This window comes from Macrobrachium nipponense, chromosome 15 (genome assembly GCF_015104395.2).
Source record: "Macrobrachium nipponense isolate FS-2020 chromosome 15, ASM1510439v2, whole genome shotgun sequence".
NCBI classification, from domain to species: Eukaryota; Metazoa; Arthropoda; class Malacostraca; order Decapoda; family Palaemonidae; genus Macrobrachium; species Macrobrachium nipponense.
This window is the reverse complement of record NC_087208.1, coordinates 8330780-8345161: the sequence shown is the minus strand read 5'-3', so window position 1 is coordinate 8345161 and position 14382 is coordinate 8330780. Positions and strand designations below refer to the sequence as shown.

The 14382-nt window shown below is 37.2% G+C and overlaps 1 protein-coding gene across 5 annotated transcripts in view; it reads left to right on the top strand.

Moving 5' to 3' along the window:
* Positions 1-14382, top strand: part of LOC135226991 (uncharacterized) — a 159838-nt gene that overhangs the window by 40538 nt on the left and 104918 nt on the right. The window contains exons 1-2 of one of the 5 annotated variants that reach the window (XM_064266708.1): positions 12480-12514; positions 13380-13513. The exons of 1 other annotated variant lie outside the window; for it this stretch is intronic. In XM_064266708.1, coding sequence (XP_064122778.1) covers positions 13488-13513 — 26 coding nt within the window. In that variant the 5' untranslated portion in view covers positions 12480-12514; positions 13380-13487. Of the gene's footprint in view, positions 1-12458; positions 12515-13379; positions 13514-14366 lie in introns of those variants that run through there. 3 more of the 5 variants (XM_064266709.1, XM_064266707.1, XM_064266711.1) reach the window with 3 other exon arrangements.

Genomic DNA, 14382 nt, shown 5'->3' with positions numbered 1-14382 from the left:
GTTAGGTATTAATAACTTCCACACCTTATCACCCCGAATCACAAGGCATTTGGAGCGGATTCACCAAACGTATAAGAGTTGCCTACGAAAATTGTGTAATAACTTTGAACATGACTGGGTGTAACAGCTTATACACACAAGGAGGGGTAGGATATGATAAATAACAGACCCATATTGGATGGTTAAAGAGCGTTTATTCCGCTTGAGATACAGACTACAACTACTGGCTTTCAACGGTCGGTGCCGGTGCAAGACACAGTTCAAAGATACTAGCAGATTCCCGGGCTTCACCGTGATTGGCTAATCGCTACATCCCTCATTTCTTTTAAAATAGATTTTTTTCCTTTATTGAAAATAGATATACAACAGTTCAGAAATTATAATCGTAATAAAACTTAGTGAAACATAAAATCAATAAATTCATTATTGAATTACACATTAAAACGTATAAGACTAAAAAGATTAGTAAAAAATGCAAAAAGTCCATTATTGAATTGCACTTAGTTTAACGTATAAAATTCAAAATTTAGGAGAAAATGCAAATATTATTAACAATTCTAAATTGAATTACAGTAATATGATGTTCATAACCATACTGAGTTAAAACATATTTATACTTTCCCCCACGAAACTAATAAATTTAGATTCCCTGCAATATTTTTTAAAAAATGATTTAGATTCTTTACAACTGAAAAAGAACACATTATATGAAACCCAATCAATTTCAAGATATAACAAATATAGCTCAGTCTTGGAAAAGTTTGGGTTTAAAACGTCCCACTCACTTCTGCTTAATATTGGCGAGTTCTTCAGTTGACGATGTGGATGACGAAGAACTGTTGCGTTGTAACTTGTTTATCAACATATTTAAAATGAGGTGCATCCCTGGTGAATGTTCTATCCTGGTGCGGTGCAGTAATCATTGAACCCTTTTTGGATACCACTGTTCATGGAATAGGACAAAAAGGGGCATCCAGCTTGTTGTGGACTCTGTTTTATTAGTACTTGGTCACCTGGTTTAAACGTACACGGTTTAGCTCTTCTGCGACTGTCTGCATATCGCTTATTATTAAGCCTGGGTCACACATTGGCGATTTCAAACTGCGTATGTCGTAACGGCCGAAATTTTTCTCATTACGACCCTTTACGCTCTCATTACAACCAATTCGCCATAAATTGGCATAAATCGTAACCAAGACCCCCAGTTTGACGACGCTGCGCCAGGGATGGCGACTATGCAAGGTTGCCTTGCATAGTCGCCATCATTCCATGACTATTGTCAAAAGTTGCCATGTCATGGCGCAACCCACAACAATTTCGTAATGGTCTCTCGACTTACGGCCCTTGATCACGCAAGTTGTAACTAGCAACGGCGAGTTACGGCATTCAGTATAGCATACGCCATGCAGTTGGCAAACCCAAGACATGCCAGTTGGGGCTGCCCAGTGAGTCAGAATGTGTCAAGTGCGTCGGCAGCCTATAAATGTAGTTTAAGGGCTTAGTTAATTGCCCACAGCTGCCTTGGTTTTGGATTCAAGATTTTCTGTATTCTTGATATAATTTTAGAACTTCAGATTTAGCTAAATATGACACTGAATACAACTTAAGTCATGTTCTGAAGCATAAGAAATGAAAAGGCATTTTCTATTTTGAGTAAGATATATATTGGATTAAAATTTTCAGTAGTTATTCTTGCCATAATTTGAGAACTTCAGATATAGATAAATTGTCACTGAATACTACTTAAAAGAAAATATATTTGGTAATTCTATAAATATTTTTGAATTTTAGGTTTTATTCGGGAAATTATCATAGCTTTTCAAAGTGTTTTATGAAGTATGAAAACGCCATTTTTACCGTTTTAATAGTATATCATTGATTCCTGCCAATGAACGAAGCTTGACCTGGAGTTTACATAATCATGTCACTGAGTCCTCTCGATTTGCCTCACTCCTGGCAGTAGGATTTTTTTTGGACAAAAATTAAGTTGTGCAACACACAAGCGGCTAGCACCAATGACTCGATACGATCATGAAGAAGATTTATGGGGTTCTGCAACACTGAATCCATGGGAGATAAATGGAAAATATTATTTAGTTAATAGACTTTATACATATATGGTGGCATCCATGTTCACGACTCAATACAATCCCGTTACGTTGGTCGGAATATTACGTAACTAAATCGTAAATAAATCGTAAAAAATCGGCATGCCTTCACGGAACTCGCCGTCCTGTAAAAACCGTTAAATGTGGGTGTGGACTAAATCATTGGTGACTTGCTCGTGCGACTACGTAAATACCTAACCTCATCTCAACTTGCACAATGAAGTTGTAATGGTTCATTGCGGAAGTCGTCATGGAGTCGATATCAGCTGACTTGTCTTTTTTTGTAGAGCCCAAGCCCCACGACTATAGGAGATTAATCGCCAAACCCAGCCTTTACGAAAGTCGCGCCAACGTGACCTAGACTTTAGCCTTTGCCTTGGTATCTCTTTTCCTGATGCTTGTATCCCTTGACTCTGTGATAATCTGGGGCAATTTTGTTTTCATTTTTCTGTTGAACATGAGTTCTCCCGGGGAGACAACTGTGCTGGGGTGCGGATTGCTACGATAATTCAAAAGAAGTTTGGTAATATCCGACTTCCACTTTTGACCTTGAGCATTCGAGGTTTTAATCGCCTTCACAAGAGCTTCATAAAAGCTTCAGCAGTAGCATTTGACATGGGGTGAAGTGGTGTAATTTTTCGATGCCTGAATCCATAGTTATGTGCAAACTCTGAGAAAACATGACCATTAAATGGAGCACCATTGTCTGTTTTAATAACACTGGGTATTCCAAATAAAGCAAAAATATTTTCAAGTCTGACAGTCACTGTAGGTATCTGCCTTAATGTTAATTAATTTCTCGACGACAGGATTACGACTATAGTCATCTATGGCAACCATGAGGTACTCTCCAGTAGGGAAGGGGCCACACAAAACCATTGAGACTTCATCCCACTGTATCTTAGGTAAAGGGCTCGGTTTAATGAGGTGACACTGACATGCATGCAATGCATGATTTGCATTTTCTTCAACAAATTTGTCCACATATGGGAACCAAAGAGTCTCTCTTAACGATGACTTACAATTTACTTGACCTTGGTGTCCTTCATGAGCTAATCAATAACATGCAAAGTCGTGTAGGCTACCACGTAACAGAATATTCCCACTGTCCATAGATATAACTGATAATTCGTCACACACTCGTTGATATCGTCGGTAAACTTCATCCATTTTACATTTTTGTTTTGAACATGAATTTCTTTGAACGGGACTGGTAACACATTTTAGAGCACAATCCTCCTGCGTTGCCTTTGCAACATCGGCAAGAGTTAATGAACCAGGTACTGACGAGTATGGAATGAATATCACAAAATTTTCAGCAATGCTTTTACTTGATCTTTCACAGAACGGATGTCTTGAACAATAATATGATAACATTAAATTCCCGCCACGATATTTAATTGTAAAATTATTCGTTGTTAAATTCAATCTCCACCTTTCAGGCCTTGCTGATTGAATTTGCTTTGTGTTGTTGAAATTGATTCAAGGGGACGATGATCGGTAATCAGAGTAAATGGTTTCCCGAAAAGATACAGATGAAAATGCTGGCATCCAAACACACATGCCAATGCTTCACGTTCCGTCTGCCGTTGTTCAACTGGGGTGAGAGACCTGCTTCCGTATGCTATGATTTTATCATCTTGAATCAAAATTCCTGAAACTCCAACGGGACTTGCATCTATCCATAATTCAGTAATTTTCTGAGGAGCAAAATACGCCATGACAGTATCACTAACTAATGGTCCCTTTAACTTGTTGATTGATGCTTCTTGTTCCGACGTCCACTTGAATGAAAAATCCTGTTGCGTAAGTCTTCTCAAAGGTTCAGAAATCGCTGAATAATTTCTTCATGAAGCGAGAGACCCAATTTGTCATACCCTAGAAGCTTAAAACTTCACCTTGATTAACTGGCCTTATGACATTTTTGATAGCTTGAACTTTTTCTGGATCTGGACAAATACAGAGTTCTGAAAATATGTAACCATAAAACTTGATTTTATTTGTTCCAAATTCATATTTATCTTTATTAATTAAGCGTTCTCTTACATGAAAGGGTATTCTTCTATATGAGATTTAACTTGTTTATCTTTCAGTTTACCTAAACAACTGAAAAAAGATTTGTACTTGTCACATAATTTCACATAAGGTTCATTTGATATGACTTTAATATCTGGTACTATGCCTAAATCAACTGATGTCTCGTAACCATTAAGTGTTTCAGAACCATCTTTCACTACATAAAAGTCTGTTGTCGTGATTTTCGAGCCATACTCAATAGAACTATTGTATTTACCTACAACAGTTAGAGGTTTAGTTTGGGCAAATGCATATGCTTCAATTTCAGTTTTTATCATCTGTGGCTTTGGATTAATTTGACTTATGAAAGAATGATGAATTGTATTCATAGTCGAACCGGAGAAATTGCTTTCACTTGTGACTTTACTCCATAAGTAACATCAGTGTCGCGAATGTTCTTGCGACTGTTTTTCAGATTCGTGCGAGATGGAGGGAGGCTTGATAACCCTACCTTAAGGGACAGGTTCCAGCTCGTGCACAAGGACAACTCGAAAGGTAAACAAGGAAGATTTCAACTATTTCATTACAAAACTAGAATTTACGAATGTCAACAGAGAAACAAAACAGTGATGCATGAATTTAGGTGTGACACAGCACCCCAAATTTAACTTGAATTCAACGTGGTCACGTGACCACTCTAAGAACACTGAAAAATCACTTAAATTGAATCACACTTTCATCAAAATAGCTAGGGACACATTCCTGAAAGTTGATTAAACAATAACAGCAAAGGTTTAAATCAATTAGCCCAACGATGGCTAAAGGAAAGAACGATTACTTACTGTACATAATAATGGCGTCGCTCGCATTTCCCCTCATGGATATATCTCGCGCGTGCACCACGTACACGGACCAGAAGAGCCAATGACTAAACTAAGTTAATTAGAAGAAAGAGGAGGTGCGGTGCGTGCACTCGCCTTTTACCGGACGGATCGGGTTAGTCACTTTACTCATAACTTTTTCTCCTGAAAAAGGAAGCATTCTCCTGGGCGGGATTACGTCATGAAAAACTCGTGCACTAGTTTTTTGCAACATTCTCCACCCTCCAAAAGGGGGGTAAGGAAGGGAAGCAAGCAACAAGGCAATTGGATGAAGTAGGCAGACATGGTCAAACGGGTCGTCGAAGCCTAGGCTCGTGTGCAGTGCTACAACACGGGTCTAGGTTTCGACAGAAACATGTGCAAAAAAGGCAATGACAAATCAATTATCAAAAGAGAATCAAAAACAATGTACAGGTTATAACTCTATCAAGGCAATAATTGCAACAAAAGGGGGTTCAAGCATAATTCAAATTCGAGTGAAACAGATAGTGTTAGAGACAGTGTGAATGAAGCAGTGAACAGTGTTGGAGTGAGACCACGAAGGAAAGCTGCTATGGAGCAGAGACAAAACATGTCGGAGTGGGTAAGAGACAGATTAGTGAAGTGTTTTGGTGTATTAGATATTTGTTTTCCAGAGGCAAACTTTAGAGTTGGGGCTGACAAGAGACCTGAAGGTTGGGGAGTTGTGTCTCTTGCATCCAGTAAGGGCGGATGACAGACACAATTGAAAATGTGAAAATGAATGTGTACTGATGTATTTTGTCATATTTTTCTTCCGATGAACCATGATGTACCATTACACAACCTACATCTTACTCACGGAAACCAACGTTTTCTCTCATCTCAAAGGAGCACTGAATTGTTCGTCTGTTGAGACTTTATGCAATGCTGAATTCACAGGGCACTGCCAGATATGCAAGCATGTCAGCAAACAGAATCTCTTGCTGTTACAATAATAACAACCTTTATGATGTTTAAAACATTGTCATGCTGCATTTGTATGAACTTCAGCATTATTTGATTGCATTGCTTACAACATTATTGATGTTTTGTCTTGCATTACTTGATGGCATTGCCTACAGCATTATTGATGTCTTGCATTATTTGATTGCGTTGCCTACAGCATTATTTATGTCTTGCATTATCTGATTGCATTGCATCAAACTCTACTGATCCATTGATTTTTTTGGTTGAATTACTTATTGCATTATCAAGTTTTGGCCTTGCCTAATTGTATAGCTTATGATTGTGTTCGTTTCTTGCATATTGCTCGATTGAGTAACGATGTATTGGAGTTTTCCTTAATTGTAAAAATATTTATATTTTGTGTTAATTGAGTTAGCTGAGTGATCACTCTAGTAGAAAAATTTAATTGTTATAGTGAGCTAGACTCAAATTGTAGCGCTGCAATCGAGCCTAGGCCGTGACCAGCGTAACCATGCCTGCTGACTCACCAGTCAGACCTTCTCTTCCTCGTCGGGTTCCTTCCTTTCTGAAGGGGTGGAGGATGTCGTGAAAAGACGGGTGTACAGTCTTTCCTCAACTGGATTCCACTGCGTTCCTGCCACAGAAGTTCTAGAACAACTGGCTGATGGCAAACGAGCGATCGTTCTTTGTGAATGCAGTCGTACTTATTTCTGTTTGAAGACTACATTCGTCCGCGTCGTGGGAGATTCATTGGTGTATAGTTTTAGACTATAAATTGTATTAGCAATGTCCTATCGAGGTCAGGGAATGAATCTAGAGCAATGACAAAAGCCTAACTGGCAGCGCAGATCCCGCCAGAATGCTGGAGAAGCAGCCCTTCCGCCACAGAACTCAATCAAGGTAGCAGCAACAGTTTTTCTCTCCTGGTCCCCGGCTACATCATTCGCCATCATGCGGTTATTTGATTAATCATTGTTTATTAAATTGTGTCCTCATTGTGCAGCCTACCGTAAGTAGTAATATTCTATTTCCTGACCAGCGGCGAGTGATAGTTCGTGTTTGCTAGGTTTTGTAACAAGTTAGTCTGTGAATCTCTTCGCGGCCACGTAGTCCTCTGTATTGTCAAGTGATGGGTATCAGGGATGTCGTATTAGTCATGGTGGAAATGACGTAGATTCAAATTTTATTTTCATAATAAGACTGTAAGAATCCTGTTTTGCCTAATTTACTCGTTCCTTGCATTAGACTGTCAGCTGTCCTCTAAGGAAGGCCCAAACAGCCATTAACATCTGGCCACTGGTATCCAGTGTTGCCACTTTGTTCTCACTCATGATCCATGTACAGATGATATTTTATCCACAAAATATCCACAAAAAATTTTCAGTATCCCACAAATTAATCCACATTTTTTTATTACTACATCAAATGAAATCTAAAGCTTTATAGAGGCATTACATTACGCAACTATTTTGCCTAAAGAAAATTAAGTGAAATCAAAATACATTTTCTGCAATACTGAATTTATTAGCCTAACTTAATCACAGACACTTTATGAAATGTAATCATTGTATAAAAAAATCTTAGAAAAATAACTGAAGTAAAAATAATAGTCTCTATGAAATTAAAGCATTCTGCATCTCTTTTTTTTCTTTTTTACTTAAGTGTAAATATTTGGTATGAAAAGATAACTGAAATTATTATTATTTTTTTTTTCAAATATGCTACTTATTATTGTACATCCAGTTCTAGGGATACAATTTCTTCTTCTTGGTCATCATCTTCTGCATTTCCCTTTGCATTGAAATTTCTTAACATATCCAAAGATGGCTCAAAATTGACACAGGACTTTCCCTGAAAAGATAATCCATATCTGATTTGAAGAATTGCTTCTACAGATCTTACACTGAACCTATTTCTAAGCTTGCTGTGCACACAATTCAACTTTGAAATATGCGCTCAACAGAGGCATTAGAGAAAGGTAATGTAAATAAAGACAATGCTAAAGATGAAATATTGGGGTATTTTGGTTCCCCTGCAGAATTCTTTTTCTCTCTCACTTCAGACCAAAAACAAACATTTTTTCAAACATGACTTGTGCCACTGATCTAAGTTCACTACGTTCCATCCATTTTCTAAGCTATCCATATCTGTGAAGGTTGACCGATATCTACAGGCAATTGGCACAATAGAGTCTTTGCGCTGAGAAGTAGCAATTGCAGGGTGGAATTTCTTGAGCATTAACAATGTTTCAACATTGTCAGACAATCGCATCTGTACTTGCTTAGAAGTTCTAACACATATTTTTGACAACGATCTTTCACATACATTATTTGTTTGTCATTTAAGGGACAATCATTAGCATAGGTATTGAATTCGTATCCAAAGTTGATGACATTCAGTGGCAAGAGATAGTATATATATTCAAGCTTAGGAAGATTTTCTTTTGGGCATTTTGACAGAAATTCTGGTTCAACTACAATTTGCATAATGTTTCGGTAATGTCCAGAAGATCCTTTGTAAGCTTTGTGATGTCTACATTCTGTCCTTGAAAAAGTTTATTTACAACTACAACTTCCTTGAGAGTCTTACGAACAAATAAAAGGTAGAGTCTGTTTTTGCAGAAAGGTTTAATATATCATTTCATTTCTATTTATTTAGTTAGTTTTTGCATTCTACATGGATATATTGCCACAAAAATCTACACAATATTAAATTTCCACAAAAATATCCATATACAACAAAACATCCACAAAAAATATCCACGAATCTGTGTTCAGATTATGAATCCACAAAGTGATCCACAAAGGCTGATATTATCCACAAAATTGTGGATATTATCCACAAAGTGGCAACACTGCTGGTATCCCTGTCATGAGGGCTTTCACGACACTGTGCTCCTAAATCTGAGATGCTTTAAAAGCCAGAGGCTTGATGTTGTATTTCTCCCACTGGCTTTAGGCTCTGGTCACTACTTCTGCTCTTTCAGTACAACCTTCTCTAAATCCATTCCTGTATCACTTTACTTTGGCTCATCTCTTTCGTTGTCTGTCCCTATAGCTTTCTCAACGATCTCAGCCTCAGCTTTGATCATTTTTTAGGTTTCTTCATGTCTGGAATGTATCTACAAATGATTTTAAAAATAAGTTTATGAAGGCACATAGTATATAACTCTCGAGGTATTAAGTGTTTACATAAATCTTTGCAACCAGATATTTATGGATACTCCTACAAATGAGTGCACAAACTCATATCTTAAAAGCTATTTGACACTCAGTTAACAAACTTTCATGTCCAACTGCTCTTGTACAGCCTATATCTTGTAGTACAGATACCTTCTTGGCTTCATACCCTTACTAACTGTGGTAAATTTGAGTGCCTCTTCCTCTGTTCCACAGATGTGCATGCCCCTAATACAACCATCTACCAGCTTCAGCCTACCCTCTTGGCTGTGTTCTTCCATCTACATATATTCAAGATTCAAGATTTTCAGTATTTTAATACACTCTCTTAGGGCCGAACTTCTCATATAGAAGACATATATAAGATACAAATAAACAACCTTAACCGATATATTTACAGTAACAATATAAATAATTCTCACATTTTTTCAACACTTTCACTAAATTCTTTTTAAAAAAAATATGTCAGTGACTTAATTGTAACCAATACAATTTATTAGTATGTTCTGAGGGATAATAAATGAAAAATCATTTTCTATTTTAAGTAAAAATTGTATTTTAGATTTTCAGTGTTCTTGATATAATTTGCGAATGTTATATATAAGGCTGGATCAGACATCAGCGATTAGAGCGCGCGTACATCGTAAAAGCCAGATTACGACTAAATTACGACGGAATTACTCTCAAATCTTCATGTGTGCTCACACAGTTTCACGACGGCCACCAAGTGATAGCGACTTGGTGTTGCACGTAGTCATCACGGTCGAACCATGACACCTGTGAAAAGTCTCCATGTCATGCCGACGTACCCGAGAGCTCTTTCAACGTACGAGATGCTCTTTCGACATACATAATGTGATTATGGCAGGCGTAAATTGCAATTTAATTTCGACGTACTGTGTCCGTTTCAATGTATACAACGTATTGGCAACCGCTCAACCTAAACTACGCGGAGGGAGTGTGCAGCAGCCACATTGTGACACGTGCGTTCCCAGCTATAAAAGGCAGCATCCAAGCAGCCAGGTCAAGCTTGACCTTTTGAGTCATTCAGTACTTGTTCATGTATGCTGTCCTCACTGTGACTTTTGTTGGACAATCATGCCCCAAAACGTTGTGAAGGTGTTGTGATTGTGATTGTTTTGGGAGCTACTCGGAATTGGAATGCCAATCTCTCAAAGGATTCACTAGTTGCAAGGAAGCACAGGGTAATTGCAGCATGCAGACCTGGCTCAATGGGTCTTCTCCAAAATGTGAGTTTTTTCGTGGAGTAGGGAGAGACCCGGTCAACAATTTCACTGAAAAGCTCCTCCGTTATCCTGGTCAAGTTCCAGTACAGTCCTGGAGTTTCACACTCCAATTCTCTCATCAAGTTGTTGTAGTAACCTTTCTCCTGTCTGTTTTCAGTAGGGCCACATCCAGCATCTCCTACTTCGTTTCTTTTACTTTTTACACTTTCGTTCCTGCCGTATTTTCATTACTCTTAACATCAAGATAGCAAAGTAATGATCCATCATGGCCAGTGTAAGTTCAGGCTGATCATTTAAAATGTCTAATATCACGTCCAGATGTTGTTCAGTCTTCACAGCTTCCTGTTCGTCCATCTTGTGCCTCTGTCAGCAGCGCCTGGAATGGGAATGAGTGCAAACTCTCATCATCAACCCACTTTTAAATACATAGCAACACGTTCATGACACAGTTTACGTACGTTGCCGTTGTCTGATTCCATATTATATATGTCGTAATTGACTTACGTCTGACAAAATTGCATCTATGTCAGTCTCCATCCCCAAAAAACTGTGTGCATCGTAATGTTGTCGTAATCAGCTGATTTTTCTTCGTTTTTTAAGGCCTGTGACAGTCGTAAAACCAAGCCATGACGACGGTCGCGGCTCTAATCTCCGATGTCTGATCCAGCCTATATAGATAAATATGGCGCTGAACACAACTCACAAACAAACGTGTTGGGTAATAATATAAATATTTTAGAATTTAAAACTATATGTTGTTATTTACCAAGTTATTTCAGTTTCAATTTAAATCTAAACGGCTCGTCTGAGTTTTCGGGTTCACTATGGTTCACTTGATGTCTTGAGGGTCGGATAGGTACTCGCCTTAATTCTCACACGTATGGATACTCGGATAATAATAATAATAATAATCTACTATTGCAATGGACACTGCTTCTTGTGTAGGTAACACTTCTTTTTCCTTAAGTGACACGCGTGACATTAAGATTTCACTCGACGTCGATGATGATATAGATGGCTATTATCGATAACAAGAAGTGCCCTCGCCTCTCTACTGGTGTCCAACGGTCTAAACATAGCGGCTTGCTATCACTAATTAAACGTTCTTATTATCTTCAATGGAATAAAATGACTGATTTAGAGGGCTCTTTCCTTAACTTTCTTTTTTATAGACACCGCTCTCTTTCCCAAGGCTCTCTTGCTGTAGTAGGCATTTCTTGTCTTTTTCAGGGAACGTCGAGATGCGACGCGACTTTCCTCTGAGACTTGTAAGGCTGCTTTTGTAATCCACTTAAAGTAACTGATCATCCCAACATTTTGTTTATCATAGGTATGAAAAATTGTTCATTAGATTTACTTTGCATGGGAAATTAGTAGTAATCTGCATATATATTATATATATATATATATATATATATATATATATATGTATATGCTATATTATATATATACAGTCATTAGCTTTAAACCAGTGTCTTAATGGGCCTTTTATACTTGAAATGTAGCATCTCCTCTTTTAACAGAATATTATTTACACACCCCAACACAAACAAACACACACAATATATATATATATAATATATATATATATATATATATATATATATATATAATCTATATATATGTATAATTAGAGATAATAATATTATATACATATATATGTATATATATGATATATATATATATATATATATATATATATATATATAGTGTGTGTGTGTGTGTGTGTGTGTGTTTAGGTTTACTTTGTGTAGGAAATTATATGAATCTCCACTTACACACACACACGCACACACACCACACATATATATATATAGTATTATATTAATAGATATAATTATAGATATATATATGTATATCTATATATATATATATTAATAATATTGTATGTATCAGCATATATATAAGGTTGTGTGTGCGTGTGTGTGTGTAAGTGGAGATTCATATAATTTCCTACACAAAGTAAGCTTAAGTCATCTCTTCGTTCACCTGAAAGTCGTGTGACCTCTGACGTAGACGAATTTCTCACTTCTTATTGGTTGTATGGATTCTAGTGACGAAGGCACTGGTTAATACATCTTTGCAGCTTTTACATAGCGTAGCAGTTCCAGCTTCATGCTTCTTCAGTGGTTAACATCTTTTTGGAGGTGAAACAAGTTAGGGAAAGAGCTCATTCTTTCTTCAGTCTTTCTATATTTTGTGCCATTCTGATTTCTTTGACTGAAAGATGCACGACTGGAAAACCTCATTATGTTTGATTTTTTATTAGATGGCGAGGCGAATGTTAAATATTTTTTCTTAGAAAATCACTCTTTATCCGGTGTTTTGGTCATGTCGTCCGTCATATGTTAGGATCTACATATTTTTATGAAGTTAAGTTGATTTTATACGGCATTACCGTTAAGTAAATCATATGCTGTGATCATTTATTTTTGTGGAAGCTTAAATTAAGCTCAATAATGATCTGCTTTAAAAGGTGGAAATCTTTAGTCGTGGTTAACTTAGATATTTTTCACTCATAGCTCTTAAGTAAGTAATTACGGCGGCCCACCGACTTTCCAGCCATTTCGTTTGCTCCCCATCAATATCTTTGTGATGATGAGTTCGTCTAAGTTTTCCCGTGCCAGTCATTGTTTTTAAAGTAATATACTTCAGTATTTTCACACAAATAAGGTTCGGAAATGTAGCTAGCTTCAGTATCTTTGGGAAGCCTAAAACCCATTTTATAAAAAACTTGAAACGGATTATAACTAATTTACGAGAATCACCTTAATCTTTTCAATGTCAAAATTATAAATGAAAATAGAAATATTTTCTAACTGTTGATTTGTAGTCTAAAATACCTTGTTTTAAATGGAAAAATGCGAAACGTCATTAATTTTGGCAATGGAAAATTATCTCCGCTTTACTAAATCGTTTTATGCCTAACGGTGAACTTTCCGTTTGCACACTCATGATACCTACCTCTGCATTTTCATGTCTTATATTTCAATATCCAGTCAAGGTTTAAACGATTTTCAGGTGAATGGGACACGTATAGTTCATCGAAACTCACTAAGGTCGACGAAATTTTATTTGCAAAAAGAGGAAAATAGAGAAATAAAAAACAATAAACGAAAGAAGAAAACCATGACGATGAATCCAGTGGATATGGCGTGAGTAATTACTCTTTCGTAGGCATACCCACTCATTACCTAACATCTCTTTGTTTGTTATTACAGTTAGCAATAACATCTTCATCAAATTTTAAATTCTCTCTCAGGGCATCAGTAACGACACCATACTAGTTGTTACAAAGATGCGTAAACATGTTAAGTGTGTTCATCCAGTAAACTAGGAAAATGCCTTGTATTTCTTGTCGAATGCAGAATTATGGCCCCATTTATTTACATTATCCCTGGTAAAGAATTAAGTTAAGTATATCTTAGTTTTACCAGACCACTGAGCTGATTAACAGCTCTCGTAGGGCTGGCCCGAAGGATTAGATATTTTCACGTGGCTAGGAACCAATTGGTCGCCTAGCAACGGGACCTACAGCTTATTGTGGGATCCGAACCACACTATATCGAGAAATGAATTTCTATCACCAGAAATAAATTCCTCTGATTCCGCGTTGGCCGAGCCGGGAAACGAACCTCGGACCACAGGATTGGCAGCCGAGCGCGAAAACCACTTGTCCAGCGTGGAACTCTGGTACAGTTTGTGTTGTAAAGTCAATGTTCTTTTCACGGTCTAATTCAATCTTTTGCATAAAATCTGTTTCACTTAAGTTTCGTTCGACTTGGTTGTTGCTTTGGCAACTTCTCCAAACTTTAATGCTAAACAAAGGAAATAGGCTATAACTAAATCTTGGTTTCCTCCCAAGTAAGGCGCTTGGTCACACACACTTACAAACAAGTGCTTTATCATTCCCAACTTTCAGTTTTGAAGTCCATTCCAATTGCATCACTAGACAAAATGCTGACTGGTACCTACACTTGGCTTCAGGAATTGCGGTACAATTCACACCACGGGAAGCTAAGGA